Genomic DNA, 19976 nt, shown 5'->3' with positions numbered 1-19976 from the left:
AAAATTCATGTTGTGACTCATTGGTACATCATTTACATATGGCTTGGATGCCATTTCTTTTCTATTTTAAAGATTTTATTTATTTATTTATTTATTTGACACAGAGAGCACAAGCAGGAGAAAGGGACAGAGGGAGATGGAGAAGCAAGCTCTCCAAAGAGCAGAGAACCTGATGCAGGACTTGATCCCGGGATCACAAGCGAGCTGAAGGCAGATGCTCAGCTGACTGAGGCACCCAGGCACCCAGATGCCATTTCTTTAATACGTCATTTTACTTGAATGTATTTCTAAATATATGTAAATGCATCCCTTTTTCCTTATGCTTTCCTTTTTAGTTCTGAAGTACTGTTCCCAGGATTTTCCTTAGCCCCACATATCTTTGATTCAGTTAGCCTAGAATGAAATAGCTTTTGGTTTGAAAGTGTGATCACTCTTGATGCCAATGCCACCTATTTAGAGTGTTCGGTTGCTAGAGGAGGGCTGTTGTGGGCATGACTTCGTCTCCTGGAGTCTGGATTTTGAGGCTTTGTTATTGCATTGCCATGGTACTACTTTTTTTTTTTTTTTTTTAAGGTTGCAGTTTCGGAGGGGGGCCGTCTGATGTCCTGTTGTACCTGGGTTTAAGATACATGGATTGTAAACTGTGCCCTGAGAGTTTCTGTTTCAACCTCTAGGAAAGAGGTTGGTAGGCATTCATCAATACATTCATTTGATGAATGTTTATTAAATGCCAGTAATATGCCAGCAGAGAGTTCAGTGTGGAAGTTTTAGTTGGCTAGCATGCAATCACTGTGAACAGTTGTTCACAGATTCTTGGGGGGAGACAGATGAGTAAACAAATTATGATGGTACAAGGTAATCGGGGTTGTAACAGAAGTTCAAGTCAGCAGGGAAGCACAGAAGAAGTATTTGATGTTGCCTGGGCAGGCAGGGGGGCTTTCAAAAGGAAGCCACATTTGATCTGAGACCTGAAGCGTCAGTGGGAGGTTATCAGGTGGACAAGAGAAGAGAGGTGATGTTATGAACTGGAGTTGGACAGATCTGCGTTCAAATGCTGGCACTGCCACTTTCTGCCTCTGTGAACTAGAGCGGATTCTCTTGGCCTGTCCTCATCTCCGTGCCCTTATTTGTAATCCAGGGCAATAGTATGGACCCTGCAGGATTGTCGTGAGGATTAAAGGAGATGAAGCCTGGCATACCATGGCTGTTCACCGAACAGTAGTGAGGCAAGAGAAGGAGACAGCATGAATGTGGCAAAGCCCCCGTCACTGCAAGCAGTTTGGCATGATCAGGCCTTAGGAGCAGTTGATGAAACTAGACATAGGAATCAACATCCTAGGCAGCCTTCTACGATGCTTACGTTATGTAAATTATGTAGATATTGGAAACAATCAAAAGATTTTTAGGAGATTAGTCGATTTGCATTTGAAAAATACTCTGGCTACAGGATAGACAGATAATTAATCAGTTCCTTATTCTGTGCCATCTCTGAGACTTTTTTTTTTTTTTAACATATCTGTCTTCCCCAGCTAGACTATATGCTTTTTAAGGGCTAGTGTGTTTTTGCTTCTTAAGCCACAACCAGCCCCTTTCCCCCGCATTCCAGCATCTAGCATATTACTTGGTATATAATAGATGCTCAATAAATATTGGGTGACTGAATAAACATATTTGGAGAGGAAGGTAGGTATACAACTGCAAAGCTAACAATGAGAATCGAAAAGCAGGTTCGAAAATGAAAACAAGAAATAAACCCGCGTCATTGAGGGAACTAGAATTGACATGCCTTTGTACCTAGTTCAGTGGGAGGTAGAAGAGGATTATAGGGTGAACTCCACATGTCTGACCAGGTGACTTGGTAGGTGGTGGTGCCATTTATCAGGAAGCAGGCACCGGGAGGTCAGAGTCAGATGGAAGTGTAGAGATACAATGTGAAGGTACATTATTCAGGCCGGCTTTGAGGTGCCTGTGGGACCTCCAGGTGAAGTTGTTCAGAAACAGTTGGGAATTTGTGTCTGAGGTTGAGGGAGTGGCAATAGCTGTCCATGTGTATTTGGGAGGCCCAGCCATATCGCCAAGGCATCATCAAAGCATTCAAGAATAGATTAGGTTCATTACAAGAAAAAAGATTTGTAACTACTCTTGGGGATGGACGTCAACTAGGCTTACTACAATCATTTCACAATGTCTACAAATAATGAATCATTATGTTCTACACCTAATATAATGTGATATGTCAATTATAGGTCAATAAAATCCCCTTAGATTGGGAACCTCTGTGGCCCAGATGACCCCCTAAAGACAAGGGAAGTTGACTGGAGGTTTTCAGATTCCCCTTATAGCAGTTAAGAGGCAGAGCCCCTCCTTACAGCAAGAATGTGAGCTCGGAGAACCCAGAAGCCCTTCCTCATAGAGGAGTCTAAACTTGTGGATTTGGTTAGAGAAGTTGGCGGAAACACAGAATTGCCACATACTTGTTTTACTCCTAGAAGGGAACAAAACTACCATATAAAATGCACCACCCCCTGGTTGTATTTAAAGAACATTTTAACACAAAGTTAAAGGGACATGTTCTCAAAAACTAAAAACGCAGAGTATTTTAGCTTTTTGCAACCTCACCATGTTGCCTTTATTTTTATTCAGTTGTCCACAGATCATGTAAATATTTTTTCCCTTGTGATGCCCATGAACCATTAAAGGCAGCTGGTGGCTGGGTACGGAAGGACACAGGTGCATTTACTGAGGGGCTCTGGTCTTAAGGCACCTGCAGCCTGAGTCACGATTTTGCCATTCTCACGTCAGTTGTGACGTTTAGAGAATATAGTAGGTTAAGTATAGGGGCCTGAAGCATCTTTGAACATTTTTTCCCCCCACCCTTAAGGCTCCGATGAGAAAATGTCCTAATGGTAGGAAATGAAACTTCAAATTCCAGCCCATTAGATGCAGGCTGCTCTGTCCAAATAAACCTGTGTTTATTGGCAGTGAGAATAGCAGTATGTTCTGCAGGCACTATTTCTGGACACCTGTCATGCAAATAGGAAGTTCTTGTCTCTGTAAAGAATGATGACAAATATTGGATCCTTTTTCTGGCTAACTCTTTTTGTGTTAAGACCAGACTAATCAGGACATAATTATCACAGACAGACTCAGAATAGGTTAGCTGAGAATATTCGCCATTATTTGTTAATTGATTAAAAAATTGGCATCATGATTACAAACCTGTGTTCATTTTGGTAAACAGAAGTACTGCGTTCTGATTATCTATGCCTCTCTTACAGGACTTAATACTTTAAAAAATTTTATGTTAAAATTATTGTGGGACACCTGTGGGGCTCAGTGGTTGAGCGTCTGCCTTTGACTCAGGTTGTGACCCTGGGGTCCTGGGATCTAGTCCTGCATCAGGTGCCCTGCAGGGAGCCTGCTTCTCCCTCTGCCTGTGTCTCTGCCTCTCTCTCTCTCTCTGTCTCTCATGAATAAATAAATAAAATCTTTTTTAAAAACTACTTAATGTAACTATCTAATGCCCGTGTATTATATTATCTTCCTTATTAGATCATAAGCTTCTGGAGATCAAGGAGGATCTTGGATTTATTGTTGAAATATCATCCTGATTTACCTGAGTCTTGAACATAGTAAGCACCCAATAATGTAGTTATTGTTGGATAAATAAATGACCGACTGATGTAGCAGAAATATCACGAAATAAAAATATAAGAGTATCTCCAGTAGAACAGGAAAAAATAAGGAAACTTTTTAGATAAAGAAGAGAAAGTAGATTAGGCCTAGGTATGGAACCTGGTTCTCGCAGTGGGAAGTGGCGGTCTGTAAGACACCGGGTGGGAACCATCCTAGTAATGGTTAAAATGCACTGGGCACCTGAGACTGTGTCTTGTGCTATGTCATCGACACCTAGCCACCATATGGGCTGTTGTCATCACCTCTGTGTAGACGGATCTGAGGCTTAGAGAAAGGAAGCAGACTTGCTCAGGGTCTCACATATTAAGGATGGATTTGAACTCACATCTAATTCCAGAATCCCTGTGTGAAAGTACAGCACACACCCCCAGGACTGGTGTGAGGCCCGTGTCAGCTCCCAATGCGGTTTTTCTAGGCTTGTCTAGAAAACCAAGTGGTCTCTGGGCCAGCAGTAGATCCCTGTGTCCTGGGCCAGGAGTCTTTCACTGTTAAGATCACTGTTAAGATGAGCGAACAACGCCCAGCTCATCATTTTGCTAAGGGTCCTCCTGATGGGTGACTTGGATTGAGGAGGGAGAAGGAGGAGGTGGAAAGAGCGAAGGAGCAGCTGGCCTCAGGCGGCTGGGCGCTCCCTCCCCCAGAGAACCTGAGTTTATAAGCTCCCTTCTGGGTCCTGATACCATCAGTCACCCTGAATTTCTCCTGAGGATAAACCGGGAGGCTCAGGGTGGGTAATTAGAAATCTGCCTTGTTTCTTCCATCTGGCAGGAGACGTGTTTTCTTTTGTTATGCAGGCAATTAGAATGAGGGAGGTCAGGTGAGGCCCCCCCACCTTGGCCTGGTTGGTGGGGTTTCTCTAAGGTGTGTGTCTCTCTCCTGACAGGTGGGCTGTGCCACCTGGGGGCCGCCCTTCTGTCTGGCAGCAGAAAGAGTTGTGACCTGGAACATACTGATGGAGGAGCCGAACCAATAAGCCAGCACTGAGGCTGGCAGGCAGGTGTTCAGGCAGCCGGGGAGAGGATTTCAGAGATGAAGGGGGTAGGGCTGGAGGCTGGGGCTGATGCTGGGGGTGGGGGTCCTCTTTGGGGCTTCCATTGCCAGACAGAGCAAGAGCTGAGGGAGCCAGAAGTCTCCACGGAGAAGGATGTGCAGAGCTGCTTCAACAGGGGAGGCCTTGGTTAGCTGGGTTCTGCTGCTGAGGTGAGCAAGAGAAGTAATTTGGTCCTGGCCTGGCTGAAGAGGGATTCTGAGGCTAGCGTGAGGTCGAGGGGGTTTGTGGGACCCGGCTCCGGGCTTCCCCTTGTCCCGTTGCCTCTTTTCAGCACCCCCTTACCTTGGGGCTAGGGGCAGCCACCAGCAGCAGGAAGAGAACCAGACCTTCTGGAGCTGGAGCCTCTTCCCCTGGGGAAATGTGGTTTAGTGACACGGCCCTGGGGCGTCGTGAGAACCACAGGACAGAATGTAGGGGAGGCTTCCTTCAGTGGCCTGGCTGCCTCCCTCCTGTGTTCCTCCCTCTCTGGTCTGCTGGGCTTGGTGAACAGCTAGGGGCAGCATGGGGCTGGCTGGAGCTTGGCTCTGCCCTTGCCCATCCTGTTGGTTGCCTGAAGGAACATCCTGGATCAGCAGATTGTGAAGTGGAGGGGCAGAGAAGGATGGGGGGACGGTAAGTCTGTCCCTTTTGTATTTTCATTTCTTATTTGACGCCAGCACCGGGAGGAGATGCCTGGGGTCATAGAGGCAGAAGGGAGCATACCTGAGAGGAGCAGAGCCCTCCCTACTTGCTTTCCACACAAGCCTCTGGACCTCTGCTGCTCGGTGGCCCCGGCCCCCCTCCCCTGCCCGCCCCTGCCCTCCCTGCAGTGGCCGGGTGGGGCTGGAGGGCAGAGGTGCGCACACAGTCCCATCACGGGAGGGGAGGGGAGGGGAGGGGAGGGGCGGGCTCGGGAGGCTCCCAGCTGGGAGCTGACACAGATGAACAGACCAGAAGGCGAGGCCAATGCCTGCAGCCCACACTGTCACCCCAGAGCCAGTGACTAATAGTGGGAGAGGAGAGGGGGGAGGGGGGCAGGACGGACAGGGAAGTGGCGGGGAGCACCTGATCGGGTGCCGCTCTGGCCATCTGCTGTCCCCTCACACAGGCTCTATTGACTGCAGTTTGGGATTTGGAAGAGGGTGCTGGCTGGAGGACGCGGAGGCTTGTTGAAATGGAGTGTTTAGGAGGCTGCTCCTCCCCCGCTGCTCCTCGCACCAGCTTCCTGACCTCCAAAATGCTCCTTAAATATAACACTCTCAGCGCCTGACGACTCCCCTGCCTGAGCTTGGAGCTTTGATTCCCCAACGTGTGACTGCAGCACTGCTCTGCCCCAGTTTTGCCAGTTCCTGGAGGCTTGCAGCTCTGCCCTGGGCCTGCGGCTCTGCTCTCAGGAGGCGAGCGCAGAATCCAGAAACTCCAGAGAGAAGGGGAGCCTCAGGGGTCATGTCCACTGTCTATTTTCTGCTCCACATAGGCTCCCCGTGACTTCCCAAGGTCACGAGGAGGCGTGAGCATCTGGTGGCGGCAAGAGCCACTGATGGGTGGGTGGCAGGGGCCTGAATTCTCTGGTGAGTTCCTGGGCTCGCAGCTGTGAGGCCTTGGGTGTCTGCATAGTGGTATGCTCTGGTTCAGAGACCTCCCACCTGTCCCTACTCAGGGATGAGGCCAGAAGCACCAGTCCTGATTCTGTTGGCTTGGGAAAGGAACAGTCCCCGGGTGGTGAGACCCTCAGGCATGCAGGAGGCCAAGAAGAAAAAGTCAGAGCAGCTAAAATCAAAAAGGAAAATTTTCCAACCTGCATTCCAAACCCAGTAAAGTTTGAAAGAAACCATTGTGTTATAGCAAGAGGTTTGGAGCAATACAACTCACCCTCGTGTTAATCAGACCTTATAAACACAACAAACTTTGGAATATCCATGAGCCTGGGAAAGCCAATATTTTGAGGTTAGATTTTTGAAAATGCAGATAACACAAATTGTCACGGTCAACGCTTCCCGGCCACCGCCCTGCACTCTCGTCCATTCTGTTCATAGTGACCCAAAGGAGAAGAGTGGTGTCAGGTGTTGTCTAGTTATTTTGTTTATTTTTAAAAATTTTTTTCTCCAAATAGTGAATTGCTATAAAGATTATTTATAAAACATTAAATATGTGTAAAGCATACAAAAAGAAGGAACAGTGAGCATGGTGTACTTCTTACGGGGCCGTCTTCCCCACTCGTTAGAGGTGACCGCCTTTCTGAATGTTGAGTTTGTCATTTGCTTGATTTTCCATTTTATGGATACAGACGGTCTAGCTGTACAGACAGAATATCTGGACACTCTGAGTACTCATGAGGTTGAGCACCGTTGTGTATGTGAACGTGAACTACCGTGGTAGGTGTTTGCTCTGTAGCTGTACGTGCATATGGAATCATGCTCTGCATTCTTCATTCATTGACTTGCTCTCTCTGTTCAGCATCGTTTCCAGGATTCACTCAGTCGCACTTGACAGTAATTTATGAATTTCCTGAATGTTATATACCATTCGTACTTTAAGAAAATCCCAGTTATTTGTCTTTTCTGCTGTTGATAGCCATTTATTTGTTTCCAGGTTTGGGGTTGTGTTTCCGCAAACTGTTATTACATAGGGTGCTGTATGACGTTTCTCCTGCACTTCTCCTAATGGGAGCTTCTTTAATTGTTCGAGTAGAACCATTAGGTGTTAGAAGATGCAGTTCCTCAACTATACCGTGTGATACCAAGTGGTTTGCTTACGGTAGCTGAATCACTATACATCTCTCCAAGCTCCTTTCCAACCTTTATATTATTAGACTTTTTAACTTTTGCCAATCAGATGGGTATGAAATAGCATCTCATTGACATTTTCGACTTGCGTTTTCCTGAGTGCTAATGAGGTTGAGTGCCTTTTTATATATTTATTGATCACTTCCTCTCCTGAAAGTGCTTATTCAAATCCCTTGTCTATTTTTCTGATTGTTTTTCTTTTTCTTATTGATTCATAGAATTTTTTTTAATAAATTCTGTGAGCAATTCCTTTTTCAGTTACATTTGTTGCGAATATCTTCTCCCAGAAAAGCCTTGTCCTTTCTCCCTCTTTATGATCAGTTTTGATGAGCAAGATGTTCCTAGGTTGTGTTACTGTAGTTGAGTTCATCAGCCTTCTCTTCTCTGGACGTTTTTGTGTGCGTGTGTGAATTGTTGAGGAAATCCCCAGGCAGCTGTCTGTATGAGGATCAGTTGGTAATTATGATTTATCAAGGGAGATTGTTCTCCCTCCACCTCTGCCAAGGTTGAAGACAGGTGTGTCTTTTAGTTCCTCAGCAACATGTGGGGGTTTCTTTCGGGCTCATTCTTTGGGTGAGAGTAAGCCAGCAGGCCCCACTTTATGAGGTGATCTCCTTTCCCTTCTCACATCAGAGGGCCTGTGGCGTTGTCTCTGTCCACCATGTTCAGTGAGGTCCAGAAAATCAAGGCCTCATTTTGCAGGTTCTATAGATATCTTCTCTAGAAAACATACCCATTAGGCTATCTTTAATTTTCTGGGTTTCTGCCCTCACTAAATTTGTGGCCTCTAAGTAGGTCTTACTTTGATAGCTCATCAAGCATTTTTTTTTTTTAATTTTCTTTTTTTTCTTTCTAAATGTTTTATTTTATTCAGCAGTTTTCTTGTTTTTAGCAGAAAAGCCCATCAGGATATCTAGTCTGCCATATTGCCAGAAATAGAAGTCTTTGGACTTAGTTTTTTCTTAAAAATTCTTGCCCTTCCATGGGGTGCCTGGGTGGCTCAGGTCATGACCCCAGGGTGCTGGGATCGAGCCCCATGTTGGGCTCTGCTGAGTCTGCTTGTCCCTCTCCCACTACCCTCCCCCCCCCCCCCCCCCGGTGCTTGCATGCTCGCACTCTCTCTCTCTCAAATAAATGAATAAATAAAATCTTTAAAAATATTCTTGCCCTCCCTGAAACACAGACATCAAGGAGCAGACAGGTTGCAGTCAGGCAGAAGCTGGAGAATTGAAAGCACCTGCCTGACCATTAATCTGCACATTCACCCCCAGAGGAATCTAGAATTATGTCAGTGCTGACGACTTACCGGTCAGGAAACCTTCCAAACCGTGCCAAATAGTCTGCCCTCTGTGAGAAGATCAAAGAGGGAAATACACTGAATGATGAATGTCCCTTCATTTTTGCTTGGTGTTATTCTTTAATTCAAGGTAAGATAGCAATCCCATGGTGCTTTAAAGCCATATTTCGATCTAATTTTAAGATTTTTCTTATGGGTCCCGAAAATGGAGCCGGGTTCTAGGGCTCTGTGAAAAGCCCTGGTTTTAGAAACAGGAAAGAGCCAAGGGGAATTTGAGGTAGATAATTGCCTCCCAACCAACTAGGCTTTCCTTTCATGTTCCTCATATCTCCATCATACACTGGTACTTAAGCAAGCTAACTCATCAGCAAGAGTAGTAGAAGCAGCTGACTTGATTTAGTGTCTTTTTTTTTTTTTTTAACCTGTTGCCTGGATTCTTTTTGCCTTGGGAGCATGTGAACCCTTATAAATCAGCTTGTCTGATAATTTTTTTTTTATAAGCAACATCCTGATTTAAGAGACTGGGTTTGGGGTTGAACATGCCTGAATACAAGTTTCAAGCTTGCAGCTTGTTGGCTGTTGAGCATTGGGCAAATCTAGATGCTACACTTGTGAGTTCTCAACAGCATTACCCGAAAAATCATGATAGTCACTACTTCATAATATGGATCTCATTTAGAGTTAAATGAGATAATGCAAGTAAGGTGCTTATTAGCATGACGCCTGACATAGTATGGTCCCAATACATTCTTATTAATAGTTGTAAGGGAGTTAAAAAAAATAAAAGATAAAGAGTAAAAGCTAAAGAATTTTAACATTATGATCATGTGCTTCTAATGAAATAACTTGGAAAGCTTTGATGCAGTATAGAACCTGCATCTGTGTTATTTGTGCTCAGAGCAGGTTGGTGGGGCAGGATGAGAATATTCTCATCTACCTAGAGTGCTCTAAGGACATTTGTCAAGGGGCTGGCATCACAGGTCTTGGGAGGCTCTTCAAGTGAATTACCTAGGTTGTAAAAGAGAACTTCTGCATCCCTACAACGTGCTGCTGAAGGTACATAACTAAAGATGTGTTCAAAAGTCTTGAAAGCATTTCAGTGTTGTCTAGCCCCGGGGCTGTGGAAAGAGGGAAATTCTGTAGCCCTGGGCTACTTTGGGAGTACATTTCTAAAAGCTCTGGATCCCTTAAAGAGCATTTCTGTTGGACCTTTTGGACCCTGGAGGGAGACCGCAGTGTTTTATTTAGGTTTGAATTAGGCCACTTTGATTAACCACTTGCTAATAGTACCTATACTATATATTAGCCCTCCTAAGTCAGTGGGGAGATGGACCTGAACATGATACACAGTGCCTGCCTTCATGGAACTTATCATCTAAGGTCAGCAAGGCAAGTAATAAGTCATAGCAAGTACAGTGAGTCTTACCAGTGGGGATCCTGCACTCCAGGTTTTCTTCAGATTATCACCTTGGAGGGTCAGGTCTAGATGGTGTACAGAACACGTATGGAAGTCTGTATAGATGATTGCTCTGAGGCAAGTTTCAGGGTAAAGGCTTAATATGGTTCAGTTGAAGGTTACTATTTCATAATTAATCTCCTCTTTGTTTGTTCTCACCCATCCGCATTACTGACCCAGATAGTCCAATCATCTAGGGGAGGACCAAAAAAAAAAAAAGAATGACAGCCAGGAAAGTTGCTGGGGCTGGCACAGGCGGGCCCAGCTTGGAGGATTTTAAGAGTGAATTATGTGTTCTAGTTGGAGTTGAAAAATCCCAATGTCTCGTCCCTTTGATGCTGTGCTGGGCCTGAGTCTTCTCAGATCCCTGTTGGTGATAAAACATCATTGAGATCCAAGCCCAGGCCCTTGTGGCCATCTTACAGGGCTCCTGGGCCCCAGGTGACCAGGGCTGCTGCCGGGCTGCCCTAAGTTGCTGCCTCATGGAGCGCTCCAGAAGTGGTGGCCAGGCTCTCTCCCCGGCAGGGGAAGAGGACTGGGAATCTCAGGGATCTCACAGCGAGCTCGCCCCGCTTTGCTGGGCAAAGGGTGAGGATTCCACTTACGGTGGCCTTTGGACACCCAGGCACTAACCACCCCCCCATTCCCTCCAGGCCTTTCAAGTGTGCTGGGCTTTGAGTGCCCCAGATTTGCAGAGGGCCTGGGGTGGGGGGTGGTCAGCGCCCCCCCCCTCCACCCCGTGGCATTCTAACCCTTTGCTGGATGCCAGGGGTGCGCCCGTCTCCCGCTCCCCCTGCCCTCCTCTTCCCTCCCAGGCATCGCGTTGCGCACCCACCCTTCTCCCTGACTTTCCGTCCCATCCCGGGACAAAACATGTGCTGTGTCTTTAAATGGGCGGAAGTGGCTGGCAGTGCTTTGCTTGGGTACTGCATTGATGAGGAGATTATATGGAGCTGCGGGAGCCGCCGCCTGGGGGAAGAGACGTGCAGGTTCTGCTCGGTGCCTGCCCTCCTGCCGGGCTCTCCTTGGGTCCCTTGCCCCAGGCTGCTCCGAGCCGGCGGGAGGTGAGGGTGGGCGGGCGGCCGCCGGCCTGCCTGGTGACAGCCACTCCGGGCTTGTTTTGCAGCCTTGCCAGCGTCGCCCGTCCCCATCAGAAGCTGGCAGCGGCGGCAGCGGCTCAGGCAGGCGGCTCCAGCCCCGGGCTGGATTTGCAGAAGCTGCCGTTGGCCTCGGAGCCCGGCGGCACGCAGGGGTTCTCCGGGCTGGCGCTTGCTCGCTCTCTCCCTCTCCCCCTCTCTCCCTCTGTCTCCTTTCTCTCTCTGTGTTCAAGTCACATTACATGGGATTCTGTTCTTTGGGGACTTCGTCATCTTTTCAAATATGTCCTGGGACCTCCGGAGCTGTCACGGGGATGCTAAGGACACGGTCAGTGGATTATCGTGCCTGTACTAATGAAAGGATTCAAGCTATCCTGGTAAGTAGAGGAGGGACGGACGAGGCACCTTCCTCTTCCTCATCTTTCTTCAGCTGCTTCCGAGCCCCCCACCCCCACCCCAGCACCTTCACATAGGCCCGTCCCCACAGAGGCCCATCGGGGGCCCCAGGGGGCACGCACTCTGCAAAGTTGCCTTGCCCTCTCCGGCTCTCCCTGGCTTCTGCACTGCTGCAGTATTTTCTGCCAGCATCTTCCTGGGGGAGGGGTTTGCTGGAAGTTGCGGGGGGGAGGGAGCCGTGGAGACAAAGTGCAGCTGGAAAGAGTCTCCAACTTTGAGGGGCCTGCAGACCGAGGGAACTTGGCTGAGAAGGGTCCCTCGGGCGAAGGCCTATGGGTTGCAAGGGGCTGGTGGTGGGTGCAGTGGTACCCTCCCCAGCCCAACGGCTGTCCCCGGGGGCCTTGCTCACCCTGCTCCTCATGGCACCCTTGTCCCGGTAGGCAGCCTCTGAGCTCCTAGAGGCTTCTCCGAGGACCAGGTCATGAGGGCCAGATTCCAGCCTCTGGCATGCCTGGTGTCCGATGGAGCGTGGATGGCCCACCGCTGTGCCCATCCCAGGCACGCACCTTGGGGCTCTCTAGGTGCCTCTTCTGGGGCCTAATGTTGGGATGTTACAGCATCTTCTTGCTCGACGTGTGAGAGAGCTGTGTGGTAGCCACAGAAGCCGTCAGAGTATTTTTACCTCCCGTTTTAAAAATAAAACCCTCACCTCTCCCGTTTCTCCTTTGAATCAAGTGGGTGGGTGAATTGGCTTTTTTATCTGGTGGAGAAACTGGAGATTTTGCCTGGGAAACTTTGTCATCGCAGGGATCTGGCACTGCCTACCAGGTGGCGGGTGGCGTGTATGGCTCAGAGGAAAGAGGCTCTCGGGGCTGGGGAGGGCACTTTCTCTCCTTGAGGACAGTGGAGGGTGGGAGGAGAGTTTGGGCCAGTTCCCGGCAGGGATGCGCCCTGCCCTCCTTCCTTGGGCCAGGAGCCATCCACCCCGCAGTCCATGGTGGGACTCTGGGAAGTGATGTCTCTGGATTATTGGAGGTTCATTCCCAGAGTCAGGGTAGGTACTGAGCCAGTGAATACATGGGAGTCCTAGCCTGGCTCTGAGTTGCATCTGGCTTTCCAGAAACACCTCCCCTAGGTGAAAGTCCAACAGATTTAGTCCAGCCCAGCCATCCTCTTTTAGGCAAGATGGTCCTTTTGTGGGTTTTGAGAAGCCACTTTGGGAAAGGTAAGGGAAGAGCTTCATTCTCATGAGCTTAATTCTTAAAAAAACCTGTGAGGTCCCGAGGGGTGGTCAGCATCAGTGACCCCCCACCCCCCAATCCTGGCCTTGTAGGTCTTCTCTTCAAGATTTGGTCTCCCTCTTTCTGATGTTTAGCTCTTGTGCCGGAAGTCCCCCTGTGAGGTTGAGAAAAGGAGGTAGAGGTAGTCGCAGCACCATCCCTTCTTTCTTGGAGCTGGGTTCTCTGTTCCTTCTGGGCTGGAAAGCATTATTAGCAGAATCTGTTGTCGCTGGCGATTCCAGGCAGGGTCAGCACCCAGAGGTGCCCCTTGATGCCTCAGCAGAGCCAAGCTGGGCCTGTAAATTGGGTGAGGCGTCCAGGAAAGGTGCAGGTCCTGCTGGGTGAGTGGGGACACTGGGCTCATCATCGGAAATCACTCAGCGTCCTTCCCTGCCCCTGCCGTCAGTACGCCTGGGTTGGGGCTGAGGGGTGCTTGGCTGTGTCTCATGATGAGACATCACTTTAACACTGAATGTTTCTCGGCTCGGCCTGGGTTGGTCTCTGAGGCACATGCAGAAATATGTGCCTTTAAAAATCTGCCTTGAGGATCTCTTGTTGCATTTCAACAGAAGAACAGGGTTATGCTGGGAACTGTAATTGGGGTAACCTTGTCCCTTCCAGCCAAATCGAATATTACAAGGATGGGGAAGTTTTGCCATTGACGTCTGCCTGGATAGTGTTAGAGCCCATGATTCACTATTTCATTAGGTGTAGATATATGGGTCCATTTTAGCCCAGGAGCCAGACCTGCATCTGTGTTGGGAATGTTTAGGCTTGAATGCAGCTCCCTTTGGTCATATCCCATGTCAGGGTACTCCTTTCCTCTGTCAACAGGGAGACTTGGTAGGAACAGGGTGATTAAATATATTGGCTACCAGGTTCTGAGTAATATCTGCTTATGGAAGAGGATAGAATTAATGAATTTCCTAATGTTTGAGTCATTTCTAGAAGCATTTCTGGAACACTTATGTGTTGGTGGTTTAAAAAAATGATAAAAAAATGATAATGCTGGGGCGCCTGGGTGGCTCAGCTGATTGTCGGACTCTTGATCTTGGCTCTGGTCTTGATCTCATGGTCTTGAGTTTGAACCCTGCAGGGGGCTCCACGCTGGGCATGGAGCCTAATTTAAAAAAATAACAATGACAGTAATGCTGATAATAACAGTAATAATGGCAACTAACATTTGTTGAGTGCTTGCCACACGTCAAGGACCAGTTTAAGTGCTTTACAGGTGTTAAGTCCCATGGTGCTCATGACCTCGTGCTTAAGATCCTCATTTTACAGAGCAAACTGAGACACAGAGCAGGTGTACAATAGACATTGGGTTTGTGGGTAGTTCTCCCTCGTGATTCACTTGTTCTTGGTTACTCTTCTGTAGTACACTTTCCTCAGCCTATAACAATACCATATACTGCCCCCTGCCCTGCTCCGTGGTCTCTTTGCCTTATATTTAGTTAGTTAGACTTTTAAAAGTGTAAGGAAATGCATTACCTTGATCTTTGCTACAGCCCCATGAAGCGTCTGGCGTCTCCATTTGGGAGCTAGGGAAACTGAGATACAGAGTGGTAAAAAAGCAACGAGGTGGGATCCCTGGGTGGCGCAGCGGTTTGGCGCCTGCCTTTGGCCCAGGGCGCGGTCCTGGAGACCCGGGATCGAATCCCACATCGGGCTTCCGGTGCATGGAGCCTGCTTCTCCCTCTGCCTGTGTCTCTGCCTCTCTCTCTCTCTCTGTGTGTGTGACTATCATAAATAAATAAAAATTATATAAAAAAAAAAAAAGCAACGAGGTGGTGAAGAAGGTAGGGCACCCTCTTCTCACTTGTTACTTCAGTTGTGTGACTACCTTGGTGACAGCAAGGTGTGACTGCATTAGATCTCCTTTCCCAGAGGGCAAGGGCATGGTCTACACATCTGCGGTTCATTCCATCCCTTCAGTCTACAAAGGTTGACCAAGTAGTGATTATTTTTGCGATCCTGTGCTTAGGCATTGTGGGGGTTAAAAAAATGTGAAGGGCGTTGCCTCTGACTTCTAGGGTTTGGTAGCTTCACAGATAGAATGAGACCCAACCCCACACATGCACACACACGCACACACACACACACACACTCACTCACACTCCCACACACACTTGCACACTCTGCAAAACCAGTCAGTAAATGCTGAGGGACAGAGACCTGTCATTAACAACAAGCACTCTAGAAATTCGAAGGAGGCTGGAATTCATTTCAGCTGGGGTAGCAAAGACGCTTCCTGGAGTATTTGGCACTTGAGTGGGGTTGAAGGCTGACCAGTGTCAGGTGAGTCGAAGCTGTACTTTGTGCAGCACTGACACCATACCTCGTGGCGTTAGGAGGTTATCACAGGGGATGCTTTGGGATGAAGCTGATCAAGGTGCGTGTCTGTGATTGACAAGTGGCTGGATGGTGAGAGAGAAATGCTCCTGCTCTTCAGCTTCCCCTTTCTGAGGGGCTTTAGACTCTCTCGAAGGATGATTCTGGGATTCTGTCTCCCGATCATTTGGTGTGCAAGGTAAGGGCAGCAGTGGAGGAGGAAGAGAGAGGAGGTGGTACGTGGCAAACACATAGGGCTGTGCCAAAGCAGAGCTGTGGAACCCATGCAATTTGGAAGCCGTATGGTTTTTTTTTTTAAAGATTTTATTTATTTATTCATGAGAGACCCACAAAAAGAGGCAGAGACAGGCAGAAGGAGAAGCAGGCCTGATACAGGACTCGATCCCAGGACTCCGGGATCACATCCTGAGCCAAAGGCATCAACCACTGAGCCACCCAGGTGCCCCCCATATGATGTATTGAAAGAACAATTCAGTCCTCCTTCTACATAGTTCTCATTTATTTCTGGGTATGGGGGTGATGTCAGGATATTCCTCATTCCCGTAGGGCCTCAGAACCTCACACGCCATGCAGATCTCCAGTTTCATGGGGCTGCTCCCTGTACACATTGCTTTGGCCCCCATAGGACTTGGCAGGCTGGAGCGACACCTGTCCTTTGATTTCTCTGTCCTTGTGTTCCTGGTCTTCACCGCAGTGGGGGTTGGTGGGTGCAGGCTCCATAGAGCTGGGGGTCTCTGTCAGACTCTAGGCAAGTCAGTGTGCATCAAGAATCCGATCCTGAGAAAGTGAAGTGAGTCTAGTTCTTGAAACATTGAAGGGGAAGCATTTCGGTGGCCAGGCCTTGGTCCACAGAGGAGAGGAATTTTGAGCTTCTCTTTGTGTTTTTAAGTGGGTGAGTGAGCATTCGTGCTACTTTCACACTGTCTATTTAAGAATATGAGTGCTGTGTAAAGGAACCCGCTCACTTAACGTCCTCACCAGGTAGCTGGGACAGAAATTCATGTTTGCATTCCTCCACGTTTCATGGAGATTTGTGGTCAGCCATATTTCATTAGACACCAAAGGTCAATTGTCTCGTATGCTTTTCTTCCCCTTTCAAATCTGTGACCAAATGGAACACTGTTCCTTCAGTTTAAATCCCATGAAAGAAGGAATAGGTGAGGTTGCAAGAGGGGATTTGAGTTAGACATCTGGCAGAAACTTGAGAGGATTTGAGTTAGACATCTGGCAGAAACTTGGATTTTCTGACTCTGGAGTATCAAGATCAGGTCATACATTTATCGTTCAAGGTTTTTTCATGAGAAATTTTCTCTAGAGGAGGAGGAGGACCTGGAGATGACCTTTAGAGCCAGGCTTCCCACTTACTCACATGCTTCCAGAAGGTGAGCTGCAGGGAAGGTTGGGGTTCCTCAACCTGAGAATTTGGAGAGCTGGCTCCTGAATCCGAACCGTGTAACCACCTCCTTACCTGATGTGTGGCCTTGGTAGGTGACTTCTGTTGGCCTTGAGTGGTGGCTGTTTCGAAAGTGGGATTAAATGACAGTGCTGGGCAGATTAGTTGGGTTCTCAGCTTCCTTTTCACCAATAGTTTAGAAAAAGGCCAAGGTCCTTAGAGAGTGGCTGCTTGTAATGGGGACTGGTGGTGTACTTTTTAGTCAGCAGGAAACACTAAAAAAATACAACAAACCTTCATTTGAGAGTATTAAATGCTCATTTACAAACATCCCCCAGTGGGCACACCCTCTTGCTAACAGCACAAAATTGACTTTATTATTTGGTGGGATGGGCATTGGAGTTTGCCCATGGTCTGTTGAATCCAGGGCACTGAGTGCTGGTCATCTAAGCGTTGAAATCCCATGAGTGATCAGGACAGCTCAGGGCAGTAACCAGATCTTCTGGCTTTACAGATTTTTTTTTTTTTTTTTAAAGGACAGACTTTTCCTACCTCGTATCCAGGCTTCCGCTTTGGGAGCTGGACCTGGCTTGAAATAAGCGTCAGAAACTGTGATTTTTCTTGTTATTGTTTTTGTCACCATCGTTATTAAGAAGAAAGAAGTTTACTGTATTAGAGTGTGAGATGGCTGGCAGAGATTGTGTCAAAACAAATCAGATTATAAGTACGGCAGTCCCCTCACCCTGATCCATGGTTTTGCTTTCTGAGGTTTCAGTTACCCACGGCCAACCGTGGTCTGGAGGCAAGTGATCCTCCTTCTGACGCATTCTCAGAGGGTCAACAGTAGCCCAACGCTTACACCATGACGCCTCTATCCAGTTCCCCTCACCTCATCACATAGACATTGTGTCATCTCACATCATCACGGGAAGGGGGAGTACGGTAAAATAGGATATTTTGACACACAGAGAGAAAGACCCCATTCACACAACTTTTCTGACAGTATAATTGTTCTATTTCTTAATATTACATATCTCTTACTGTGCCGAATTTATTAAACTTTATCATAGGTGTGCATGTATAGGAAAAGGGATAATATAGATAGGGTTTGGTACTACCTATGGTTTCAGCTGTCCACTGAGGGTCTTTAAATGGCTCCCCCGCAAATAAGGGGCACTACTGCACTTGGCTAGAAACCCTTCCTCCTGGCCATTATGAGATTTATTGCCATTGAATTTTATTGCTGGAAGAGATGATTTAGGGCTTCTCATGATAAAATGCAGAGAATAAGGCCTCTATTCCCTTGTCCAGAAGGCTGGATGTTTGTTTCCTAAATGAGTTAAGGTGAAAGGATATGTAAACTAGCTATCGCCAGATGTTTTTATGAATACTTAATCCTTAACACTGTTCTTTGGTTTATATTTGCAGAAAGATGTTGAGTTAGACTGGAGAGGCTAGGTTATGCTCTGATTGCAACTGCTCTTGCCCTCCCGCCCCCAACTCGGTAGCTGAACTCATTGTAAGTTAGCTCTTGAGCACTGCACATCCCTCCCAGGCTCTGGAAAAGACTCCAGGGAGGCTGTCCTCCGTGAGGCTCAGTGATGTAGGCTGTAGAGTCTCCTGGCACCTCCTGCACAGTCGCTGCAGAGGGCAGGAGAGCCTGGCCCTTCCGTGCTTATCTTTGGAAGCCAGTAGGAGCCAGGACTAGTCACATGGCCCTGCCTGACCGCAGGAAGACTGGGGAACAGGAGGCTTCTGCAGGGCAGAGGAGAGGAGAACCTGGAGTCTTGTTGAGCACCTGTCATGGTGACCATACCTACCTTTACGGAAGCATGGCCACGGGCTCACCACCCTTTCTAAAACTCAATAAGTTTTCTTACTGCCTGGAGGATAAAGACCTTGATCTGAGATGTCATGAGAGATGTCACGTCCCCTTAGACCCGGGCTCATCACGGGCCCAGTTCAGCTTCCTGCCTGTTTTTGTTTTGTACAGCTTTCCAAACTAATAAGTATGTTTTGTGTGTTGTTTTTACATTTTTAAACAGGGAAAATCAAGAGGAAGAGGAATAGGTCAGGACATGTGAAAGTTGTACGGAATTAAGGCTTCAGTGTCCACAAATAAAGTTTTATTTTTCCCCGGCCACACATGTTTCTGTATGGGATTGCCTGTGGTTGCTGTCATGGTTCTGTGTCAGAGCCGAGAAGTTGTGACAGAGACCTGTGGCCCACAAAGATAAAATATTTACTGTCTAGCCCTAGACAGAGTTTCCTTCCCCCTAGCTTAGATAAAGATGCCTCTCAAATGCAACCAAGTGATGTTTTTTACTGGATATTTCATCTCCTTGTAAGCACTGTAATAGTGATCCCCAGGATAAGGAGATCCCTAGTTGTAGCTAATACTTACATGACAGCTTACTGTATTACATATATTTTAAATATTTTCTGTACGTTAACGCATAGCAGTTTTTTGAGCTCTATATTATTAGGGTATAGATTTTATCAATTAGTAAACTGAAGCACAGAGAGCTTAAGTAATCAGGACCAAGGTCACACAGCCCCAGAGTGTTTGAGCCGGCAGTCTGACTTCGGAGTTCATGCTTTCAAACCACGTGGTTGTAAAGCAATTGAAAGATAGGTCTTTGCCCATGAGAAGAGAGAAGATGAACACCCATGAAAACTTAGAGGGATTTGTCAAGGTAATTTATAAAGGCATTTGATGACTATGAATTACAGCTACAAAGGTGTGCAAGAAGAGAGCAGAGCAGTTGGAGGCTTGAATGAAGGAGGTGGGATGCGGGTTGGTCCTTGAAGGATGGAGGCCACTGAGATTTCAAGAGAGTTTATAGGGGCGAGGGTGTCTCTCAGGGGAGAAGCAAAAGCTAGACCGTAGAAACCAAAGCAAGGCCCTGGTGGAAGGCAGAGAGAGCTGCATGGCCTGATCAGAACTGGGGGGTGCGTGGGGACGCTGGGGTAGTTCAAATGGGAAGACAGGTTTCACGCCCGGACAGTCGCACAGGTGAGGCAGGGGTGCTTGGGCTTGCTGCAGTCAGCTGGGAAAGCCCTCAGGCTCAGGATGGCCAAAGAAGGTGGAGACGCATTTCCCAGCCTGGTGGCCAGGATGTTCTGGGGCAGAGAACTGAAGCATTAAGGGCCGGGTTTGGGAGCAGGCAAGAATAGAGTTGCGAATGCTAAC

The 19976-nt window shown here is 47.8% G+C and overlaps 1 protein-coding gene across 10 annotated transcripts in view; it reads left to right on the top strand.

Moving 5' to 3' along the window:
• GRAMD1B (GRAM domain containing 1B) overlaps positions 1–19976 on the top strand; it is a 181688-nt gene that overhangs the window by 74736 nt on the left and 86976 nt on the right. The window contains exon 1 of one of the 10 annotated variants that reach the window (XM_041772298.1): positions 11194–11739. The exons of the other annotated variants lie outside the window; for them this stretch is intronic. Within the exon in view, the coding sequence (XP_041628232.1) occupies positions 11717–11739 (23 nt within the window). The 5' untranslated portion in view covers positions 11194–11716. Of the gene's footprint in view, positions 1–11193; positions 11740–19976 lie in introns of those variants that run through there. 10 annotated transcript variants of the gene reach the window in all.

Source organism: Vulpes lagopus, chromosome 10, assembly GCF_018345385.1.
Source record: "Vulpes lagopus strain Blue_001 chromosome 10, ASM1834538v1, whole genome shotgun sequence".
Lineage (NCBI taxonomy): Eukaryota > Metazoa > Chordata > Mammalia > Carnivora > Canidae > Vulpes > Vulpes lagopus.
This window is presented reverse-complemented; position numbering and strand designations above follow the sequence as displayed.